Source organism: Rhinopithecus roxellana, chromosome 2 (assembly GCF_007565055.1).
Source record: "Rhinopithecus roxellana isolate Shanxi Qingling chromosome 2, ASM756505v1, whole genome shotgun sequence".
Lineage (NCBI taxonomy): Eukaryota > Metazoa > Chordata > Mammalia > Primates > Cercopithecidae > Rhinopithecus > Rhinopithecus roxellana.
In genome coordinates this window covers 76,138,897-76,163,912 of record NC_044550.1, presented here as the reverse complement: position 1 = coordinate 76,163,912, position 25,016 = coordinate 76,138,897, and the positions used below count along the sequence as shown (strand labels likewise).

General features: G+C 42.9%; 1 protein-coding gene and 1 pseudogene across 1 annotated transcript; one reads left to right on the top strand and one right to left on the bottom strand.

The window, feature by feature from the left end:
• Positions 1–1,628: 1,628 nt before the first annotated feature.
• LOC104654342 (U1 small nuclear ribonucleoprotein C) lies at positions 1,629–2,364 on the bottom strand. Its single transcript, XM_010353484.2, has one exon. The coding sequence runs from the start codon at positions 2,335–2,337 to the stop codon at positions 1,858–1,860; it is 480 nt and encodes a 159-aa protein (XP_010351786.1). The 5' UTR covers positions 2,338–2,364; the 3' UTR covers positions 1,629–1,857.
• Positions 2,365–22,583: 20,219 nt separating this feature from the next.
• On the top strand, positions 22,584–22,677 carry LOC115896116 (annotated as a pseudogene).
• Positions 22,678–25,016: the final 2,339 nt, after the last annotated feature.

Below are 25,016 nucleotides of genomic sequence, written 5' to 3'. Positions count from 1 at the left end.
TTTTGAGATGTAGTCTCCCTCTGTGACCCAGGCTGGAGTGCAGTGGCATGATCTTGGCTCACTGCAACCTCCACCTCCTTATTTCCCAAGCATTTAAACCTGACTCTTCATGTCAGAGTGACTTAGACTGCTACTTACTGATTATAATAATAATGAATCAAAAAATTGGAGGTTTATATATTTTTATTTTTGTAAGCAGAAAATCAATAGAAAAAAAGAAAGAATGGGAATACTATATATCAGTGAAAACAGAAGAAATAGAACTACATGTATCAACATGGATAAATCTCGGCCGGGCGCGGTGGCTCAAGCCTGTAATCCCAGCGCTTTGGGAGGCCGAGACGGGCGGATCACGAGGTCAGAAGATCGAGACCATCCTGGCTAACATGGTGAAACCCCGTCTCTACTAAAAAATACAAAAAAAAAACTAGCCGGGTGAGGTGGCGGGCGCCTGTAGTCCCAGCTACTCGGGAGGCTGAGGCAGGAGAATGGCGTAAACCCGGGAGGCGGAGCTTGCAGTGAGCTGAGATCCGGCCACTGCACTCCAGCCCGGGCGACAGAGCGAGACTCCGTCTCAAAAAAAAAAAAAAAAAAAAAAAAAAAAAAAAAAAAAAAACATGGATAAATCTCAAAAATGTAATGTTGAATGGAAAAAGCAAATTGTAAAAGGATATGTAGAGTATGATGCCATAGACTTAAAAATAAGAAAAATGTTATCTGTTGTTTGTAGATACCTATGTGTATTATAAAAGTGTAAAAATATGAAGGGAGATGATATGTATTTTAGGATAGTGGTTACCTCTGAGGAGGAAGGGAGAGAGGGGAATGAGATGGGGAGGAATACAGAGAAACTTTACCTGTATTCTTTTTTTTTTTTTTTTTTCTGAGATGGAGTCTTGCTCTGTCGCCCAGGCTGGAGTGCAGTGGCCGGATCTCAGCTCACTGCAAGCTCCGCCTCCCGGGTTCACGCCATTTCCCTGCCTCAGCCTCCCAAGTAGCTGGGACTACAGGCATCCGCCACCACGCCCGGCTAGTTTTTTGTATTTTTTAGTAGAGACGGGGTTTCACCATGTTAGCCAGGATGGTCTCGATCTCCTGACCTCATGATCCGCCCATCTCGGCCTCCCAAAGTGCTGGGATTACAGGCTTGAGCCACCGCGCCCGGCCACCTGTATTCTTATTGTATTATTTATTTTGAAGGATGTGAAGCAAAAAAATGGCAAAATGTTAGGATATTTTCAAGCAAGGTCGTATATACATGTGTATTTATTTATTTATTTATTTATTTTTTTTTTTATTTTTTTTATTTTTTTTATTTTTTTTTATTTTTATTTTTTTTTTTTTGAGACGGAGTCTTGCTCTGTCACCCAGGCTGGAGTGCAGTGGCCGGATCTCAGCTCACTGCAAGCTCCGCCTCCCGGGTTTACGCCATTCTCCTGCCTCAGCCTCCGGAGTAGCTGGGACTACAGGCGCCCGCCACCTCGCCCGGCTAGTTTTTTTGTATTTTTAGTAGAGACGGGGTTTCACCGTGTTAGCCAGGATGGTCTCGATCTCCTGACCTCGTGATCCGCCCGTCTCGGCCTCCCAAAGTGCTGGGATTACAGGCTTGAGCCACCGCGCCCGGCCTATTTATTTTTTTTTTTTTAAGAGTTGACAATTTTATTTTCACATTTCCCAATATAAATGAAAACTGCATCTTTTTTGTCCTACTTCTCCCCTCCAAAACTATTCTCTGATAGGACAGGGGAGCAAGTCTTCCCTATGCTGTTTAGAAAACTCAGTATTACAGCAGCATGATCTCCTGGTGAAGCAGAACAGGTAATATAAAACTGATACAATGAGGCCTCCCCTCTATCCTTATCTGTCTGGTCGAGTCATTCCGGGCCGAGTGGGCACCATCATGGGACGGGCAGGAGGTCTCATCATTGGGGGCCCAGGCATCATTGGCATGTGGCCTCCCATGGGCGGCCTCATTCCAGGAGCAGGTCCCACTGGCATCATCCCAGGAGGAGGAGGGCCCATCATTGGCATCATGGGAGGGCCCCCCATATGGGGTGCTGGCATCATACCAGGGCGAGGAGGACCCGGAAGGCTGGGGGGAGGTGGTATCATCGCCCCTGCAGGAGGAGGAGCAGAGAATGGAGTAGGAGGTATCTTTCCTTGTTGAAATGCAGCCGTTGTTTTGTCAATCAGGCTCTGAGCCTGCTCTTCCATCCATTTCTGATAATAGTCTTTCACATTCTCTTTGTGTTTCCTTCCACTGCAGTGTGTCTTTCTCACAGATGGAGAGTCATGGGTGAGGTATGTATCGCAGTAGTCACAATAAAACTTGGGCATGTTGCTCTGCAGGACGTTGGCCACTCCTACATGTGTATTTATTATACTATATCTTTTTCTGTATGTCTGAAATATTTTGAAATAAAAATGTTAGATAAAAGTAAGGTAGACCGGGCATGGTGGCTCATGCCTGTAATCCCAGCACTTTGGGAGGCTGAGGCAAGTGGATCACCTGAGGTCAGGAGTTTGAGACCAGCCTGGCCAACATGGGGAAACCCTATCTCTACTAAAAATACAAAATTAGCCAGGCATGGTGGCACCAATCCCGGCTACTCAGGAGGCTGAGGCAGGAGAATTGCTTGAACCCGAGAGGCGGAGGTTGCAGTGAGCCGAGAATGCGCCACTGCACTCCAGCCTGGGTGACAAGAGTGAAACTTTGTCTCAAAAAGAAAAAAAGAAGTGAGATAAAGCTGGGTACGATGGTTCACACCTGTAATCATGCCACCACACTCTATCCTAGGCAAGGGAATGAGACTCTGTCTCAGAAAAAAACAAAAAGAGAAAGAAAAAAGAAAAGAAAAGAAAAGAAAAAGGCAGGAATGCAGTGGCTCACGCCTATAATCCCAGAATTTTGGGAGGCCGAGGCAGGTGGATAGCCTGAGCCCAGGAGTTCAAGACCAGCCTGGACAACAGAGTGAGCCCCATCTCACTTTTTTTTTTTTTTTTTGAGCCAAGTCCCACTGTTTTGCCCAGGCTGTAGTGCAGTGGTGTGACCTCGGCTCACTGCAACTTCTGTTCCCCAGGTTCAAGTGATTCTCCTGCCTTAGCCTCCCAAGTAGCTGGGATCACAGGTGCCTGCCACGGGCCCAACATGGTGAAACCCCATCTCTACTAAAAAATACAACATTTTTGTTGTATTCACCCACCTGGTGCTCCCTAAGTGCTGGGATTATAGGCATAAGTCACCATGCCCGACCTCTATTTTTTAAAATTGTTTTTAAAAAGTGGTATAACTTCACTGTTTTATATTTATCATGGCACTTTATCATTTTTTCAAAACCTAGAGGAATAATTGGCTAACTGGTCCTTTTAAAATAGAATAAACATACACTTGGCATATTTGAAATAGAAACAAATACATTTGGCAACACTATTGAGAACCTGTAAGCCTGGGTTTTACTCTCCTTCAGCACTAAACTAACTGTATGGCCTTGAACAAATCATATATCCTCTCTAACCTGTAAAGTGAGAAAGTTGAACTAGAATGTCTGCTGAGTTTCCTTCCGACTCGAAAAAGTTGAGATTACCACTGTACCTGTGAGAATGGATGGAAGAAAGAAACTGTGCTGTCATTAACAGACCTATTCTGGGGCTAAACAGCTGCCAGGAGGCTTAGAAACCCATGTTCGCCGTGAAGGCAGGCACTGCCTGTGATGTAAAAACTGTAACGCTGCAATGCCTATAAATCCTACCAAAGAGTAAGGCAGATCATGAACTTCATCTTTTAGGAATGCTGAGTCTTATTTTCTGCCCCCTGCCCCTGTAGTTAATAACTAAATTATACTGTTGTTTTTTTTCTCTGAACTTCTCATAGCTCTTCTGCTATAAACAGAACATTACCCTTCCTTATCAATCTGGCTGATTCTAAATGGTTTATTTTCTTAAGGATCTTAAAATCTTTCTCTCAAATGCCACTTCTATGGTCTATTAGGCCTCAAAAATTCTATAGCACCCTTCTAAATAAAGTTAAAGATATTGACTGCAGGCTCCAGCACTTTCCACCAGTTAGTTCTGTCTTAATGGCCTTCATTACCCATCATGTGTTTGCTGATATACAGTCTATAAGTCCATCAGTTACTCTTGTTTCCTTATTTTTCATAAATCATTTCCACAGTCTCTGTTTCCTTTCTGCCTCTTGGCCTTTTCAGAAGATGTTCCGAATATTTGCAAACAAATTACTTTCTCCCTTTAATTATCTCTGTTCTTCCTTTCAGCATTATCCCAAGAGAAATAAAATAAACTTACATTATATATTTATCATTTATCATCATATATCATGCTATGTATTTGTTGATTTGATCTTTGCCAGTTTATTAGAGCTTGGTGTCACATGCTGTTACATAATTGTTGCAATTAAAATTGGGAAACATGTTCCTCTCTGCACTTGGCTCCCTTCTTCGTGGAGATGTGATTAGCAGGTTAGAGGATGATAGAAATCAGGCCAGGCTTGGGAATTAGAAACCTGTGTATTCTAGTTATCTCTCTTTTGTTTCAAGAACAAAACCCACAGTCCCTACTATAAGACTTCTAGAAAATGTATGCATGAGTCAAAGAAGAGGCCACTAAGGAGTAAGTGGTTGGTGCAGCACAAGCTCATTAGCACTACTAGAAAAACATTTCAAAGGTAATGCCTGACTGGTGGATAAATAGTACAAATAAGGTATCACTCCTTATCTGAGTCTCTGGGTTACAGTCTACGTAAGGATCCAAAATATTCCGAACAATTGGCTTCAGCATAAAAAATAAATAAGTAAAGGACCCAAAATATCTTATTAGCATTTCTCCATAGCATACAGAACAGTGCCAGAACACATAAGCACATAGTGATGATTAAGAAAATGTTTTAGGCCAGGCATTGTGGCTAATGCATGTAATCCCAGCACTTTGGGAGGCTGAAGCAAGAGGATCACTTAGCCCATGAGCTCGAGACCAGCCTGGGCAACATAGTGAGACCCTATTTCTAAAAAAAAAAAAAAAAAAAAAAAAAAAAAAAATTAGCCTGGCATGGTGGAATATGCCTGTGGTCTCAGCTACTTGGGAGCCTAAAGAAGGAAGATTGTTTGAGCCCAGGAGGTTGAAGCTGCCATAAGCTGTAATCACACCACTGTACTCCAGCCTGGGTAACAGAGAGAGACCCCATCTCTAAAAAAAAAAAAAAAAAAAAAAAAATTTATTAGTTATTTACTTGTAATATTTACCCATATGGACTTCAAAAGCTGTTGGCAGTAACTTGCAATAAATCACATTCACACTCTGTGAAAATGGATATAGAAAAATGTAAAACCAAGTAGGAGGAGGAGGCAATTACAGATTTGTTAAGTAATTTTTTTTTTTTTTTTTTTTCTGGAGAAGGAGTCTTGCTCTGTCACCCAGGCTGAAGTGCAATGGTGCAATCTCAGCTCACTGCAGCCTCTGCCTCCTGGGTTCAAGTGATTCTCCTGCCTCAGCCTCCTGAGTAGCTAGGATTACAGGCACCTGCCACCAGGCCTGGCTAATTTTTTTGTATTTTTGGTAGAGACAGGGTTTCACCACATTGCCCAGGCTGGTCTCGAACTCCTGACCTTAGGTGATCCACCTGCTTTGGCTTCCCAAAGTGCTGGGATTACAGGCGTGAGCCACTGCACCGGGCCAAGTGAGTAATTTTATTAAATATAAACTCTACTAGTGCTTTAAACTTTCCACTCTAAGTGAACCATTCGCTACCCTGATTTCAGTTGTAATTTTAGTTTTAAGGGAGCACAAATATTATATTTCTTTAACATGGAAAAGAAACACAGTAATGAGAATTCATTCAACTAAGATCAGAATGAGTCCCAGTTACTACATTTTAAAATCTCAGGATTTAATAAAAGTCATAGGAAGATAGAGACTATCCTTTTCTGCTTCTGCATGAGTCCCAGAGATTCTGTAAGAGACTCAGAAAATACAAATAAATGACATTTTCAGGAAGGCATTTCTGGTTCCCTGTTGCATCCTCTGCATCTAGAAAAGATAAAACCAGCTAGGCACTGCCCCAGTCACTACAGACTCAGAAGCTGAGCTGCAAGTGACAGCCAAAGCATTCCCCATGGCCAGACAATGAGACAAGGAGAAGTAGCTGGCTATCCCCCTCCTTTGGACTGTTGGGACACAGGAGATCAGAGAAGGTCTGGGTATGTTCCCAGATACCAATAATAATAACCCAATGAAAGGGGCCGCCAAATATGATAGCATAATAGTGGGATAATAGCTATTTTTTTCTCTTTTTGGGCTTTAAATAATTAGACATTACTTGCTTTTTTCCCCTTTGAAAAGTTTATTTTATTTTATTTTATTTTCCCTTTGGTTAAGAGATGATCTTGCTCTCTTGCCCAGGTTGGAGTGCAGTGGTGTGATTACAGCTCACTTCAGCCTCAAACTGCTGGGCTCAAGTGATCCTCCCACCTCAGTCTTTGGAGTGGCTGTGACGGCAGGCATGCACCACCAGTCCCGGCTAATTTTTTTATTTTTTATAGAGACAGGGTCTCACTGTATTGCCCAGGCTGGTCTCAAACTGCTGGCCTCAAGTGATCCTCCTGTCTCAGCCTCTCAAAGTACTGAGGTTCCAGGTGTGACCCACCATGCCTGGCTCCCTTTGGCAAGTTTTAATTTTTGAAAATTTCCATCCTTCTGAATAGTTTGAAAATATTTGATTTTCTTCCAGGCATTTTCTTCAAGTAATTTCCTGTTTTACTTTCAGAAATGTAAAATATGTGATGGGGATAAAGAAAGATCTGCCTGACTTTAGGACACATAATACTGATATAGGGCCCTATCTAAAGTATCCCAAGAGAGGTATATGTTTGTCATCTCTCATAATTGATTAAAAAAGATTAGACTAAAAAGTAAAAATCTATCACTTGCTGGCCTTGCTATTAATGTGGGAAAGAGTTCCAGCTCCGTGTTGAGGTTGCTGGACCATAGGATCAAAAACTTCCCTGTCATCCCCTCTAGGATTTGTTCCTTGTTCTGTGATTTGCTGAGCGATCAAAGACTGATGATTACATGGCTCTGCATCTGTATTTCTGCTAAATGGAAATTTAAAAACAATTTGTTTCTTAGATACAAGCGTTGCAGATTTGAGGCTAGATCCTCACATTTTGTGGTCAAGAGGGAATTAGGAATGTGCCATCCCGAACCTGGAAGAGAAAGAAAAAGTACAGAGCAGTCGGTACCTGGATATAATTTCTGTCAGTCATTTTCACAGCAAGAACTCATGCTGAAAATAGAAATAAAAGGTGATTGTCCTCATCTGAGATTTTTCTGAGCATAAAAAGAGAGGCATCATTACTTCTTAGTATCCTCCTGAAAAGAAGAAACTGAAAGAAAAGGGGACACTGCTTCTCAGTTTTTTCCTCTTAAAGATCACTGGAAAATTTTGTAGCATCAAAGCTTATTGTAGATAGAGCTCTCTAAGTGCCTTTTATTTGATCAAATTAATTCACTATTTTTCTTTTCTTTTTGAGACAGAGTTTCGCTCTTGTTGCCCAGGCTGGAGTACAATGGAGCGATCTAGGCTCACTGCAAACTCTGCCTCCTGGGTTCAAGCGATTCTCCTGCCTCAGCCTCCCGAGTAGCTGGGATTACAGGTGCCTGCCACAACACCCAGCTAATTTTGTATTTTTAGTAGAGATGGGGTTTCATCGTGTTTGTTAGGCTGGTTTCAAACTCCTGACCTCAGGTGATCTGCCTGCCTCAGCCTCCCAAAGTGCTGGGATTACAGGCATGAGCCAATATGCCAGCCAGTTCACTACTTTTCAAGGCTGAATAACATTTCTTAGCGTGCATTTGTTGAGCTGCGTACTATGGTAACTGCATTTTACTAGGTGTATGAATAGACTGAGAAGCTTACCTTCTGGGCAGAGGGAAAGACAAACAAAATATGCTATGTAATGTGTTAACTACACAGAAATTTGAAAGATGCTGTCGGGGCTATGGGAGAAGTGGGGAAGTGAATTATGCTCAAAGAAGGCTCCTGGCTAAGGAGAAAATCTTACCTGAGTTTTGAAGGCTGAGGAGGGGTAGCCAAATGGAGAGGCGGGGACTTAGACTGGTCTAAGATCAGTGGGCATTCTAGGCAAAGGGAGCAGTCAGGGTGAACATTCAAAATCTAAGATCTTCGGGGTCTGCAGGTGATTCTTGTGGACACTACTAAAATTATTTATTTTATTTTATTTGAGACAAAGGCTCACTCTGTCACCCAGGCTGCAGTGCAGTGGCGTAATGGCTCACCTCAACCTTGCTCTCCTGTGCTCAAGCGATCCTCCTACCCTTAGCTTCACAAGACTGAAGGTGAGTGCCACCTCACCCAGCTAATTTTACTTTTTGTAGAGACAGGGTCTTATGATGTTTCCCAGGCTGGTCTTGAACTCCTGGGCCCAAATAATCCTCCTGCCTTCACCTCCCAAGGTGTTAGGATTAAAAGCATGAGCCTCTGTGCCTGGCCTACTATTTTAATCGGAGTTGCATGGCTGAGGGCAGTGGCTCAGACCTGAAATCCCAGCAGTTTGAGAAGCTAAGGCAGGAGGATTGCCCGGAGCCTGGAGGACTGCCTGGAATTTGAGGCTGCAGTGAGTCACTGCACTCTAGCCTGGGTGAGAGTGAGACCCATATCTAAAAAAACAAATAAAAAATTAGAGTTTCTGGTTACTGGAGAGTTTCTGCTGGTTAAGTTTCAGTGCTACCTAGAGCTCTAGCCCTTTCGAACATAACCGTAATGAATCACAGCGTATGGACATGTTTGGACTGGGCCATTGTCTTACTGGTCCTATTACAGTTACTGTCGCCTAATGCCTAAAGCATGTCCACGCTTTCACATGAACTAGATTTTTTTCTTTTAATGTAGATATTATATAATCAGAACACCAGTACCTGGAGGCAACTCTTATGCCATTAATCAAGTATTTTATTGACTACTCTTAGTCTCAGTTAGCCCATCTGGATTGCATTGTACTACTTTTCGATCATGGAAAGTTCCCTTTTTTTTTTTTTTTTTTTGAGATGGAATCTCTCTCTGTCACCAGGCTGGAATGCAGTGGTGCGATCTCGGCTCATTGCAACCTTCGCCTCCCGGGTTCAAGTGATTCTCCTGCCTCAGCCTCCCGAGTAGCTGGGACTACAGGCACACGCCACCATGCCTGGCTAATTTTTGTTACTTTTAGTAGAGATGGGGTTTCACTATGTTGGCCAGGCCAGTCTTGAACGCCTGACTTTGTGATCCACCCACCTTGGCCTCCCAAAGTGCTGAGATTACAGGCATGAGCCACCAAGCCTGGCCCTAAGAGAAGAAAATTTTTAATGTCATTATTATAAAGGCTATTTCCTGACACCTGTCCCCCAAAAAAACAAAACAAGCAAACAAAGAAAAAAAGCAACTCTAAGCAGGATTACAGCTGTGTTTCTAGACCACACAAAGTGATTATTTCTGTTTCTGAAACTCAGCATATGGTCTGTCTAGAACACTCTCTATTTGTATGTGGAAAGGTCGCTCTCTTGGACAGGAGTCACGGCTCTAGATTGGCACACATGGAGCAGAAGGATCAGTGAAGTCACTCCTGGTGTTCAGTGGGGTGACAGAACACCCTCACTCTTGACTTTCTAGATGAGTTAGTGAAAAGTTTTCCTTTTATGGGTAACTCATTCTAGTCTTATTGAGCACTGACTTGAAGATCTTGCCTGCCCTGCCCTGTGGCCCCCAGGGTCTCTGCCTCCCTACCAGGAGAGCTGCTGGGGTGCTGAAACCCAGAGAAAATCACAGGTCAAAGGCTTGGCTGGATTCCCACTCATACCTTCATCCTCTCACTCATTCATCATTCCACAAGTATTTATTGAGTGCCTTCTACATGTCAGGCACTATTCTAAGCAGACACCAAAAGAGACTAAAATCTTAGTTTTCAACAGTCTTCTTCTATTCTAGGGTACATTTCCATTGGCCCTGGTAAGGCAGGAAAATAGGGTCTAGAGGCAAGGAACGTAAAGCCCATTCTCACTTCACCTATGACAGGAAATATCCTCTCCTTAGGGTGTAGGCCAAGTAAATGACTTTGTAACTGTACTTCATCCTCTCCATTTACATAGCGCGTACCCCAAGTAGAGGGTATTTCAACTCTCAAAAATTCTGCAACAGGCTTTGAGAACCTATGCTCAGGCCCGCTCCCACACCATGGAGTGTACTTTCATTTTCAATAAAACCCTTCATTCCTTCCTTTCTTTGTGGGTTTTGTCCAATTCTTTGTTCAAGAAGCCAAGAACTGGGACACCCTCCACCATTAACATTTTGGCGAATCAGGCAGGAGGAAGAAAGAGGTAAGGCGAAAGTTTGGGATTCATTTTACTCCCTTTCCTTTCCGCTCCATACAGGGGCGCTCTCTCTCTTTTCCTTTCCAACTAGGCAGCGCTTGGTGGGCCACGCCTAAGCATGGAGCCAGCTGCAGGTTTCCGGCGGTCAGTGAAACTGAGGGGTTTCCATGTTGAGGCGCCTAACTGCCCATCGCATGATTGGCTTAATGGAACAGGGTCTTTTCACAGCTCGCTTAAGGAATCTGGGTCTTTTTCTTTCTTTCTTTCTTTTTTCCTTTCTTTTCAGTCTTTCAACGGCTATTTATAATTGTCCTGCCCAGAAGGGGGAAGGGGATTCAGGCCGTGCCCATCCCTGCAGCTCAGAGCAAACTCCCACGTGTTTCAGGAGACTTAAACTGTCTTTTCTTTTCTTTTCTTTTTTTTTTTTTTATTGAGATGGAGTCTCGCTCTGTCACCCAGGCTGGAGTGCTGTGGCCGGATCTCAGCTCACTGCAAGCTCCGCCTCCTGGGTTTACGCCATTCTCCTGCCTCAGCCTCCCCAGTAGCTGGGACTAAAGGCGCCCGCCACCTCGCCCGGCTAGTTTTTTGTATTTTTAGTAGAGACGGGGTTTCACCATACTAGCCGGGATGGTCTCGATCTCCTGACCTCGTGATCCGCCCGTCTCGGCCTCCCAAAGTGCTGGGATTACAGGCTTGAGCCACCGCGCCCGGCCAAACTTTCTTTTCTTATGCTAAGTTCTTCCCTTAAGTACTCAACAGGCTAAGTACAGAAAGCCCACCTGGCATCCTAATCTCATTAGAGTTCATGGCTATTCTTATAAGGCTCATGCGAGGAGGTAGGCCTTGGAGGGGAAAACCTGCACGTGGTACTGGTGCCCACGTAAGGTCTAAGACATCTAACACTCTAAGATTGGACCCAACCGGAGGATGCTCCCTGGGTCCTGTGGACCTCAACCTGTCCAAAGGGGACGCTCTTGGCAGAGGCTCTGAGGTCTAGTACTAAATCCTCCTTAGAATTTTCTTTTCTTTTCTTTTGAGACGGAGTTTTGCTCTTAATGCCCAGGCTAGAGTGCAGTGGCGCAATCTCGGCTCACTGCAACCTCCGCCTTCTGGTTTCAAGCGAGTCTCCTGCCTCAGCCTCCCAAGTCGCTGGGATTACAGGCGCCCGCCACCACGCCCAGCTAATTCTTTTGTATTTTTAGTAGACACGGGGTTTCACCATGTTGGTCAGGCTGGTCTTGAACTGCTGACCTTGTGATCCACCCACCTCAGCCTCCCAAAGTGCTGGGATTACAGGCGTGAGCCACCGGTCCCGGCCCCCCTCCTTAGAATTTTCTGTCACAATTGCAATGCTGTCTGGCCCCAACATTGTTTGGAATTTGGAGTTTACTGTCTAAAGGGAAAGTGGAATGGCATTGCATGTATCTAGGCTTTTGTGCTGTTGTTCTAAGCAGGGAGCCTGGTTAATGTGTGACACCCTCCTTTGGTATGGTTTGGCCCCAGTACTCTTTGGAGTCTGGGGAGATTTGGTCTTTAAAAATCAAACTGCCATGGAAACTTCTTTAACGGAAATTTTGGTTCACAGCCTTCACTGGAGTATCTACTGGGGCAAGCTTGTATTGCTATCTCATAGCTAAGGTTCCAAGCTACAGGATCTTCATTTATGTGTGTGTATGCATGTCTAGATGTGTTTATTTGTATGTACACTTACTGTTATATGTTGTCTCTACCAAAATTAGCTTATAAGTAAAAAAGCACTTATAAATTAAGTAAATAGGTCTAAGCAATTCTCAAGTTCACATTATTTAAAGTATAACTTTAATAAACAAGCTAGCTTTAAAATTATTGGTGGAATAAAGATAGAAATGCCTTCGGAATTGTCAGCATACATTTTGTCTGAATTTTACGTTGGTTTGTCTTTGCTAGATATTTTTAAATGTCAGTGTTAATTCAAGCTGGGAGCTGCTTGGGGCGAGCCTGCTTCCCATTCTATTCAAAGTCTCACTGAGATAAATGCATATCTGATTGCTTCCTTGGGAATGGCTAATCAGGAAATCAAAAGAATGCAACTGTTTGCCTCCCACCTACCTGTGATCTGAAAACCCCCAAGCTCCCTCCTCACCTCCAAACCAAGGTTCATTTTACGTACGTTGATTGACGTCTCATGTATCCCCTGTTAAAAGTAAAAAATAACGTACAGTGAATGGGATAAATATTTCAGGTAGACTTTTTGTGTAAATTAAAATCTTTTTTTTTTGAGATGGAGTCTCACTCTGTCGCCAGGCTGGAGTGCAGTGTCATGATCTCCGCTCACCGCAAACTCCAACTCCCTGGTTCAAGTGATTCTGTCTCAGCCTCCCGAGTAACTGGGATTACAGGCACACACCCCCATGCCCGGTTAATTTTTGTATTTTTAGTAGAGACAGGATTTCACCATGTTGGCCAGGATGGTCATGATCTCCTGACCTCGTGATCGGCCCGCCTCGGCCTCCCATGATGCTGGGATTACAGGAGTGAGCCACTGCACCCAGCCCATAAATTAAAATCTTAAAGTTATTTTTAATGCTTGTAGAAAGTAAAAAGATTCCTCTTCAAAGTTCCCCTTCTTGTTAAATAATAAGTCGTAAGTGTTAGAAATAATAATTTCTTTTAAAGACTTTTTTCAAGCCTCCTTGCTTTGTGCTAATAGCTCTTTGTTAAGCCCTATCCTATGTGACTGTTGGACATGCTCACAGTCACGTTCCAGCTCACTGCCTATGCCCCTTCCTTATTTGGAAATGTTATTGCTTCCTTAAACCTTTCATAAGCAACTTCTTTGTTCTTCCCTGCACTTACCTATTTAGAAAAGTTTTAGCTATTAGCAAATCGGGTATCAGTTTAAGAGTGTGAGGTCCCGCTCCAGCCAATGGATGCAGGGCACAGCAGTAAGGTTGACCCAAATGTGTACGGGATAAATGTGTCTGCTTTTCCTTTGTTCATGTGTGTTCTCACCCTTTCTGCAGAAAGTAAAGATTGCCTTGCTGAGAGATCGTTTGTCTCCATGCTGACTTTTCTTTGTGGCACTGATTATCTATTTCTAACAAATTTGGTATTTCTAACAATGCTCATTTAATATCTGAGTCATTTCCAATTAAGAAAGGGTTGTAATATAGGAATATGTTTCTGAAATTGTGGAATTGTTCTTATCTATAAATGTCCATATCTGATAGTTCAGGATTTCTTGCTTTTTAGGGTTTCACTAAAGTTTTAGGTTACTAAGGATAAAAATTACAATTAACACGTAATTCTGTATACAAAATGTGCCAGAATCGGTTATTACTGGTAAAAAGAATAATTTGTCTTTTGTCTGGTTCAGAAGTTATGTAAAAGTTAGTTCAAATTACAGATTTGCAAAGGTTATTTATGAAACAATATAGTAAGGAGCCATTAAGTAGGGGAGAAAGATGTGAAAAATGTTCAAATAATAAAATATTCTTTAAAACTTGATAAAGAATTAGAGATATTTGGCTAATTAACATTTTTATGGTTAAAGCTCTTAGTCTTGATTAAAGTAAAATAAGAAGTATTGTAAAAAAATGCATTGGCATTGGCAGTTTGGCAATTCTTTTTTTTTCTTCTTTTGTTTGAGACAGAGTTCTGCTCTTGTTGCCCAAGCTGGAGTGCAATGGGGCGATCTCAGCTCACTGCAACCTCTGCCTCCCAGGTTCAAGCGATTCCCCTGGCTCAGCCTCTGCCTCCTGAGGAGCTAGGATTACAGGTGCTCACTACCACACCCAGCTAATTTTTTGTGTTTTTAGTAGAAACAGGGTTTCACCATGTTAGCCAGGCTGGTCTCGAACTCCTGACCTAAGGTGAATCGCCCGTCTCTGCCTCTCAAAGTGCTGGGATTACAGGCGTGAGCCACCATGCCCAGCCGGCAATTCTTTTTTTAATATAGTTAAGCATGAAGCTGGATTTAGTGTAAAGCCAAATTTCACACACATGCTTGCACTGCTTCACACTATGTTTACTGTTTTGTGTGGATAGTGCCTAGAGTACATATTGGTCATGTGCCTAAAGTGGATTTCTTGATTGCACACAATGTATAATGATATTGGTGAACGTAGGGAGATTGAATTGTGTATCAGGAACAAAATATTGATTATGTGGGTTTTTTTGGGCCCTAGGGTAACTGTAACCTCTAAGGTAAATTGAGTAGGAGAATTTAGGGTTGGTTTCCTGTTTGATTTTAACTCTTTTTTTTTTTTTTTTTTTCCAGACAGAGTCTTGCACTGTCGCCTGGGCTGGAGTACAGTGGCGCGATCTTGGCTCATTGCAACCTCTGCTTCCCAGATTCAAGCAATTCTCCTGCCTCAGCCTCCCAAGTAGCTGGGATTACAGGTGCCCGCCACCATGCCCAGTTAAATTTTTTTGTATTTTTAGTAGAGACGGGGTTTCACTATGTTGCCCAGGCTCATCTCAAACTCCTGACCTCATGATCTGCCTGCCTCAGCCTCCCAAAGTGCTAGGATTACAGGCATGAGCCAGGGCGCCCAGCCTGTTTGTTTTTACTTCTAGTTTTTTTTTTTGAGACCGAGTTTCACTCTGTCACCCAGGCTGGAGTGCGGTGGCTTGATCTCGGCTCACTGCAACCTCCGCCTCCCAGGTTCAAGTGATTCTCCTGCCTCAGCCTCCTGAGTAGCTAGGATTACAGTTGCATGCCACTGTGCCCACCTAATTTTTTGTATTTTTAGTAGAGATGGGGTTTCACCATGTTGGCCAGGCTGGTCTCAAACTCCCGACCTCGTGATCCACCCGTCTCAGCCTCCCAAAGTGCTGGGATTACAGGCATGAGCCACCACACCCAGCCTTATTTCCAGTTTTCATTTGTTTGCTGTTTATTTGCCTCTGACTGATTGTGTATCAATATATACAAAACCATGATACTTTTTAGTTTACAGTGGAAGGCTTTCATTTGGTTCTGTGAATAGTTATTTTGTTTCCCATGCATTTCTAGCAAGTCATCATTAATTGCATTTATCTGGAATTCCCAAGCTACCTTTGTCCAGCCTGCAGGAATTAATGGAGCACACCAGCTTTCTATCCTTAAACGAACTTCTTGGATTTTAGGCTTCCTGATACTTTAAGTTGTTGAGTATACTCTCGCAAATAGAATTTGAATCATATTTCTCTTTCTTCCTAGTTTCTCCAAAATTTGTAAACTATCTATGAATATTCTTAATTCATAGCAATATGTCTCTTTGCATATGGTGAAGCAGGGTCACGAGGGCTGCTCAGGGCGGAGAACCCAGAAACCTGGCATGCCGGCAAAAAGGTAAGAATTTCTTACCAGTCTCTGGTCTCTTTCTCTCTGTGCAAACTGGTTAAATATAAAGTGAAAGTCACTGTTTATCTCCTGTGTAAAGTTTTAAATTAATTGGTTTAATAATAAGAGCTTAAATCAAATATTTTGTCAGAAAACTAGAAAGTGTAATGCCTTTTAGTTCACATGACTTTAGCAATCTTTGGGAAATAAAGATGGTTTTAAAGATTGGTAAAATACAATATCTTCAAAATGTAAACATGTGGTCTCTGTTCAAATATTAGGTTTGCTAAATGCTTTAAGGTCATAAAGTGCTTCTTTGGCTTTTGAAAATTGTTTAATTTGCCTGCTTTCCAGCTAGGTAAGGCCTGGGGATGTGTGGAGTTGGCCACACTCCTAGCTATGCTGGAAATAGTCAAACCTTATCAGGACAGAACTTATCAGGTTTTACATTAAAGTTAAAATTGCTACGAGTTGCCACTGTAACATGCAATTAAGACTACTAGAAACAGTTTTACATGCAAGGTGTGTAAGAACAGTCGAATGTGTTTTTTATTTTTATTTTTTTGTAAAAGGTTATAAAAGGTTTTTACTAGTTTAAAATTTCTGAGTCATTTTGGCAAAATAAATAATTTATGGTAATCTGGAATTCTAAAATCAAACTTTGGTTTCAAAGTTGTCTTTCCTAATCCTTGACGTTTTGGATGGATAAGAGAGCCCTGAGGCCGGGCATGGTGGCTCACGCCTGTAATCCCAGCACTTTGGGGGGCCGAGGAGGGTGGATCACGAGGTCAGGAGATTGTGGCTAACACGGTGAAACCCCGTCTCTACTAAAAATACAAAAAAAATTAGCCGGGCATGGTGGCGGGCGCCTGTAGTCCCAGCTACTCGGGAGACTGAGGCAGGAGAATGGCGTGAACCTGGGAGGCAGAGCTTGCAGTGAGCTAAGATTGCGCCACTGCACTCCAGCCTGGGTGACAGAGCGAGACTCTGTCTCAAAAAAAAACAAAAGAGAGCCCTGAAAACATTCAGAAAAGAGGTAAACAGGATTTTCTGACACGTTAGGTACATGGGATTGCCAAAATGATGTTCAGTCTTCTTTAGGTTATATTTTTGTGAATAGTACTAATATATGTTCCAAAATTGTATGGGATTTCTAAAGTAGTATGTGCTATCAATTATAATTACAGTTATTAAATTATTATTGTAAACCACAGAAATAACCAGATTTCCTTGTATAAAGCTACTAATCTGAGTAGAACAAAAATTAATTAAATACCAAGAAAATACTGTCAGATTTTCATATTAAACCAGCTGATAGGCCGGGCACAGTGGCTCATGCCTATAATCCCAGCACTTTGGGAGGCCGAGGCAGGTGGATCATGAGGTCAGGAGTTCAAGACCAGCCTGACCAACATGGTGAAACCCCGTCTCTACTAAAAATACAATAAAAGCCAGGCATGGTGGCACATGCCTGTAGTCCCAGCTACTTGGGAGGGTGAGGCAGGAGAATTGCTTGAACCCAGGAGGTGGAGGTTGAAATGAGGCAAGATTGTGTCATTGCACTCCAGCCTGGGCGACACAGTGCCCATCTCATAAAAGAAAAAAACAAACAACAAAAAAAAAAACAGCTGATACTGAAATTGTTTAAAACATTATAACCAAAGCTTGGTTCTATATTCCCGGGAAGACAAAGTTTCACATACATTTGTTCACCTGGTGGACCATTTAAACATTTTATAAAGGGATTTCATTCAATTGTTATTTTCAATGTATGTTTTCTGGTTGTATAAAAGCTTTCCCATGCAAGAGGGCTGATGTTATAACAGTAGACTATTATGCTACAGTGTATTTTCACCAAGTGAAAAAAAAAGCTTTTTTTGTGGTTTGGATCTTCTGAAAACATCAGAGAAAGACTGTCCTTGTCATCCACACTACAACAAAACTTCAGAAACTTGGGCTTTGGGTTTATGATTTCACAACTGAGAAGGGTCCCGGGTCCCTCCACACTGTTGGAACTGTGCATCCATTGGAACCCTTGAGGTAAAGCCGACCAGGGAAATGTCTCCCAAGAAGCAGATGGCATCCTTGATATGAACAGTTTTTCCCTAATTCACAGGTTAAGACTTCTACTGTCATGAAACTCTTATCTTTGAATATTTTTTCTTTCTTTCTTTCTTTCTTTCTTTCTTTTTTTTTTTTTTTTTTTTTTTTTTTTGAGACGGAGTCTCGCTCTGTCACCCAGGCTGGAGTGCAGTGGCCAGATCTCAGCTCACTGCAAGCTCCGTCTCCCAGGTTCACGCCATTCTCCTGCCTCAGCCTCCCGAGTAGCTGGGACTACAGGCGCCGCCACCTCGCCCGGCTAGTTTTTTGTATTTTTAGTAGAGACGGGGTTTCACCATGTTAGCCAGGATGGTCTCGATCTCCTGACCTCGTGATCCGCCCGTCTCGGCCTCCCAAAGTGCTGGGATTACAGGCTTGAGCCACCGCGCCCGGCCTGAATATTTTTTCTTATGCTCCTATGAACAATAGAAGTGGGAAAAGGGTCTGTTATGTGCATTAATGTGGTATACTTTTATTGTGAAGGAGTTTGCAGCCAGCCTTATACATGGATACCCTTGTACTTTGACTGATAAAAGATGAAGGCCCAATGTAGGTAAGAAATTTTATGGTACATACGTTGCCTCATAATCAGTCAAAAACAAAACATTTGTTCATTCCTCTTAACCCACATCATAGGTTAAAGAAAACACTGCCAGGAGGCCTTCACTCTTCTAAAAGGGCATCATTTGTTAGGTTCTTTTTCCGTGGTTTAAAGTAAAAGAAGCAACGATTAGAAATATATCCCTCAGGCCAGGTGGGGTGGCTCATGCCTGTAATCCCAGCACTTTGCGAGGCCAAGGCGGGCAGATCACCTGAGGTCCGGAGTTAAAGACCAGTCTGGCCAATATGGTGAAACCCCGTCTCTACTAAAAATACAAAAATTAGCTGAGCGTGATGGTGGGTGCCTGTAATCCCAGCTACTCAGGAGGCTGAGGCAGGAGAATCACTTGAACCGGCGAGGCAGAGGTTGCAGTGAGCCGAGACTATTGTGCCATTGCACTCCAGCCTGAGTGAGACTCTGTCTTGAAAAGAAAAGAAAAGAAAAGAAATGTATCCCTCATGATAGGCTCTGTAGCAAACTCTACTGTAAAGGCTACAGTTACACAACAAACTTTAAATTCTTTTGTGAAAGTTATGACAGAATTGGCTGAACAAGGAAATATCTGCAGCTGCTGGCACTTTTGGCCTATGGAGAAATACATCACATAAAGATTATAAAAATTCAGTGGTAGGGGATTAACAAAGAGACTGTCTAGTTAAATAAGTAAACTCTTTAGCTCATTCTTTGATCTATTTGATTTTAGGAGGTTTGGTTTTTGGGGGACCTTGGGTCAGGAGCATACTCCAAACTCTTGCTGTTATCCTCCCAATAGTCATAATCATAGTCTCCCTGGTGTGCTGTTTTCTCTCAAAGGTTTTAAATGCTTGCATGAAGCTGTCTCTAAAATGTCATATGGTCTCTCTTCAACTGGAATAATTGGAGCTGAAAGAAATGTGCAACCATGAGGACACTGTAACCTACAAATGACGTGCTGCAACCGGATATACAAAATGATGGTAACTGAGAGTGGCACTAAGGCCTTAACTTTTGGTCGCGTTCTTCACTTAGGTAAGAAGGGGGAATTTTTGTAAACAAAATTCTGGGAGCCCATCGTTTTCGACTAAGCTCATGCACTAGGCCCCAACAGACCAAACCAAACCAAACCAAAAGAAAGTCGGTTGTGCTAAGACTTTAAGGAAACACATGAATCCTAGAACAGATCAGGTTTTGCTTTTTCTTCTGCAAATCTCTATGACAAACATTCTTGACAGCATGGGTATCTACCCTTTGAGGTTCCCATTAAATCTTTTAACCAAATTCATTCCCTCTTGCCTAGAGACCATCAAGCTCCAGATGATCATGCAACAAAGGTTCCAGCTAGTTCCAGGTGAAGACACCCCCTGGTCATCAAAAAGCTACCCTGCCTTCACTAGACAGAACAGGGCGAGAGTTCTGTGATCCCCAATAGGTAAGGACTATGCCCTGAGTCAGCATGAAGCATGTACAGAAAAAAGACCACCTGTCCCTCTGCTTCCCAAAAAGATTTATGAGGATCACGTCTCTTGGTGGGGAGATGAGGCAGGAAAACAGAGCCTGGAGGCAGGGAACATAAGGCCCATTCTCACTTCAGCTATTACAGGAACTATCCTCTCCATAGGGCGTAAGCCAAGTAAATGACTTTGTAACTTTACTTCATCATCTCTATTTACATAGTGTGTTCCCCAAGTAGAGGGTATTTCAACTCCCAAAAATTCTGTAATGGGGCCATCCCACACTGTGTAGTGTACTTTCATTTCCAATAAATCCTTCATTTCTTCCTTGTTTTGTGCATTTTGCCCACTTCTTTGTTCAAGAGGCCAAGAACCTGGACACTCTCCTTCCTTAATACTGGTGCCCTGCTCTTTGTTCCAAAGGCAACTCAAACAGGTCTCTGCCAGTGCAGCCGGGGCTCAGCGTTTCTTCCAGGTACTTGCTCCAGTGTCACTCTTAGAAGTGGTTTTCTCAGTAAGCACTTCAAACTCATCAAATACAGACATTTCCTTTAAGACACTGTACAGTATCTAAGTAGGAAGAAATTTCTAGTTCAACTACACATTGCACCTCAAGGTAACATCTGCCTTCAATGATTCAGGTCCTGCAGAAAGGTCTGGGTCATCCATTGAGATAGCTCCTCCCTTATAGTAAATTTCCTGTTGGATATTTCACCCCTACTCCACTCCCATTATCATTTTAACTGTCTTGTTCCTACCAGGCTCTCTATGGTCACATTTGTCATCAGATATGTGCTAATGAACTTGAATCTTAAAAGAAAGATCCCAATTTGTAATCTCATGAATTTTTTCCCTCCCATCCTATATAAATTTGTAGATGCAAATGAAAATGAGAAAAGAAATACCTGGCCGGGTGCAGTGGCTCACACCTGCAATCCCAGCACTAGGAAAGGCCCAGGTGGGTGAATCACTTGAGCCCAGGAGTCCCAGACCAGCCTGAGCAATATAGCGGAACCCCATCTCTACAAGAAATGCAAAAACTTAACTGGGTGTTTTGGCACGCACCTGTAGTCCCAGTTACTCCAGAAGCTGAGGTGGGAGGATCGCTTGAGCTCAGGAGGTTGAGGCTACAGTGAGCTGTGATCAGACCACTGCACTCCAGCTTGGGCAACAACGTGAGATCCTGTCTCAGAAAAAGAAAGAAAGAAATACCATCCAACTTCACTAGACAGCATTCAAGATTAAAGGCCAGTAGGCCGGGCGCAGTGGCTCATGCCTGTAATCCCAGCACTTTGGGAGGCCGAGGTGGGCGGATCACGAGGTCAGGAGACCGAGACCATCCTGGCTAACATGGTGAAACCCCGTCTCTACTAAAAAAAGAAAATGCAAAAAATTAGCCGGGCGTGGTGGCGGGCGCCTGTAGTCCCAGCTACTTGGGAGGCTGAGACAGGAGAATGGCATGAACCCAGCAGGCGGAGCTTGCAGTGAGCCGAGATCACAGCCACTGCACTCCAGCCTGGGTGACAGAGCAAGACTCCGTCTCAAAAAAAGAAAAAAAATAAAAATAAAAATAAAATAAAATAAAGGCCAGTAGATGTTACTTCTTTTTGTTTAAGTGTCTAAGTCACGGATCTTTCTTCAGCTAAAAAAAAAAAGGTCCTGTTGTTGGCTGGGGAGGTGGCTCACACCTGTGAGGCCCAGGCAGGGTGATCCCTTTGAGCTCAAGAATTCGAGACCAGCCTGGGCAACATGGTGAAACCCAGTTTCTACTAAAAATACAAAAATTAGCCATGTGTGGTGGTGCATGCCTGTAATCCCAGCTACTCTGGAGGCTGAGGCACAAGAATCGCTTGAACCCGGGAGGTGGAGGTTGCAGTGAGCCGAGATTGTACCACTGCACTCCAGCCTGGGTGACAGATCGAGACTCTCCCTCAAAAACAAAAACAAAAAAATTCTGTTATCTATGAAATACCATAAATATTGTGCTACAGTTGACTTTTTAAAAATGATACAATGCTGGGCGCGGTGGCTCACGCCTGTAATCCTAGCACTTTGGGAGGCCGAGGTGGGCAGATCACGAGGTCAGGAGGTCTAGACCGTCCTGGCCAACATGGCAAAACCCTGCTTCATCCTGTTTTTGTATTTTGTAAAAATACAAAAAAATTAGCTGGGCTTGGTGGCATGTGCCTGTAATCCCAGCTACTCAGGAGGCTGAGGCAGGAGAATCACTTGAACCAGGGAGTCGGAGGTTGTAGTGAGCCGAGATCATGCCACTTCTTTCCAGCCTGGCAACAAAGACTCCATCTCAAGAATAAAAAATAAATAAAAATGATACAAGGCAAGACTCTGTCTCAAAAAACAAAACAAAAAAAGATTCAAGGCCGGGTGTGATAGCTGATGCCTATAATCCCAATACTTTGGGAGGTCAAGGTAGGCAGATCATTTAAGCCTAAGAGTTCGAGACCAGCCTGGGCAACATGATAAAAACCCGTCTTTACAAAAAATACAAAAATTAACTAAGCTTTTTGGTGGGCACCTGTAATCCCAGCTACTGGGGAGGCTAAGCTGGGAGGATTGCTTGAGCCTGGAAAGTCGAGGCTGGAGTGAGCCATGATTGCGCCACTGCACTCCAGCTTGGGCGACAGAGCGAGAATGTTTCGATCAAAAAACAAAACCAAAACCTTTTCAGATGTTTCCTGGCCTTTTATTTTAAATTAAACCCATTCAGTTTTTGTTGGAAAAGTAATATATAATCATTTTTAAATTGGCAAAGGTACTCACTTCAGCAGCACAAACACTAAAATCGGAATGATACAGAGAAAATTATCATGAATGACATGCAAATTTGTGAAGCCTTCCGTATTTTGCTGTAGCACTGTAGGATGACTATAGTTAACAGTTATATATTATAGTTTCAAGTAGCTAGCTGGAGGGTATTGAATGTTCCAACACAGAGAAATGATAAGTGTTTGAGATGATGGATATGCTAAATACACTGATCTGATCACATATATGTGTCACAACATCACTATGTATCCCATAAGTATGTTAAATATTATGTGTCAATTTAAAAATTTTAAAAGTAAAAAAACCCCATAAAATTGGAAAAGAAAGAAACCTAGAAAGACAAAAAATATAAGCCATATTCTACCATCCAAAGGTAATACTTATAAATCTCATTGCATTTTACACATCTTAACTTCCTATCTATGAAAAATTAGTTTTTTATTACATTTTTAATTTTTCATTATCACCAAAATAATCATATGGAAAGGTACATAGTATAAAAAGTTTCCCAATTTCCCCCACAACAGCATTTCTGAGTGAAACACTGTTATCCCTCTAGACAGTTTTATGTATCTATTAAACATATTTTCTTTTTCTTTTCCTTTTTTTTTTTTTTTTTTTTGAGATGGAGTCTCGCTCTGTCGCCCAGACTGGAGTGCCGTGGCACGATCTCGGCTCACTGCAACCTCCGCCTCCCGGGTTCAAGCAATTCTCCTGCCTCAGCCTCCTGGGTAGCTGGGATTACAGGCGCCCACCACCATGCCCAGCTAATTTTTGTGTTTTTAGTAGAGATGGGTTTTCACCATGTTGGTCAGGCTGGTCTCCAACCCCTGACCTCGTGATCCACCTGCCTTGTCCTCCCAAAGTGCTAGGATTACAGGTGTGAGCCACCTTGCCCGGCCCTATTAAACATATTTTCAAACTTTTTGAATAAATAGGTTTTTGTTTGACTCAAAAAATAATTACGTTTCTTGTTTTTTGTTTGTTTGTTTTTTTGAGACAGAGTCTCACTCTGTCGCCCAGGCTGGAGTGCAGTGGCCGGATCTCAGTTTACTGCAAGCTCCGCCTCCCAGGTTTACGCCATTCTCCTGCCTCAGCCTCCTGAGTAGCTGGGACTACAGGCGCCCGCCACCTCGCCCAGCTAGTTTTTTGTTTGTTTGTTTGTTTGTTTGTTTGTTTTTGAGACGGAGTCTTGCTCTGTCACCCAGGCTGGAGTGCTGTGGTGTGATCTCGGCTCACTGCAAGCTACGCCTCCCAGGTTTACGCCATTCTCCTGCCTCAGCCTCCCGAGTAGCTGGGACTACAGGCCCCCGCCACCTTGTCCGGCTAGTTTTTTGTATTTTTTAGTAGAGACGGGGGGGGGGGGGGTTTCACTGGGTTAGCCAGGATAGTCTCGATCTCCTGACCTCGTGAGCCACCCGTCTCGGTCTCCCAAAGTGCTGGGATTACAGGCTTGAGCCACCACGCCCGGCCACGTTTCTTGTTTTTTAACAACTTTGTTGAGGCTTATTTTACGTATTTTATAATGCACTGTTTCAAGTGTACAATTCAGTAATTTTTAGTACATTTATTCTATTTTACATGTGCAGCCATCATTATGTCAGTTTAGAGTATCTTCGTCACTCAATAAGATCCCTCATACACATTTACTGTGAACCCCTGTTCTCTTGAACCCCTACCCTAGACAATTACTAATCTTTTTTTGTCTTCATAGATTTGTCTTTTCTGGACATTTCATATAAATGGAATCATACAGTATAGATTTCTTGTCTCCTTCTTTCCCTCAGCATAATCCATTTATTTCTAAAAAGAAACTAGAGAAAAATGTTTATGGATGCTTAATAAATTTATCTGAAATTATCTCTCACAAGTAAAAAATACAAAAGAACTTTTATATTCTGGTATAGGGAAAGAACTAAAACCAGTTATCAACTATTGTGAATCTGTGGAAGAGATTTCAATTCTTTGACATTCCACTCTCCCCCTAGTGGCCAGGACAAAAAGAGGACTGTATATTGCGTTTGTTAGAAAACATCCCAGATTGTTCAAGTGCTGCTAAGTGAGAGGCGTTACACTTGGTGTTTCTTTTTTTTTTTGAGACGGAGTCTCGCTCTGTCACCCAGGCTGGAGTGCTGTGGCCGGATCTCAGCTCACTGCAAGCTCCGCCTCCCGGGTTCACGCCATTCTCCTGCCTCAGCCTCCCAGGTAGCTGGGACTACAGGCGCCGCCACCTCGCCCGGCTAGTTTTTTGTAGTTTTTAGTAGAGACGGGGTTTCACCGTGTTAGCCAGGATGGTCTCGATCTCCTGACCTCGTGATCCGCCCGTCTCGTCCTCCCAAAGTGCTAGGATTACAGGCTTGAGCCACCGCGCCCGGCCTACACTTGGTGTTTCTACATGAAAGATATTTCCTTTCTGTTT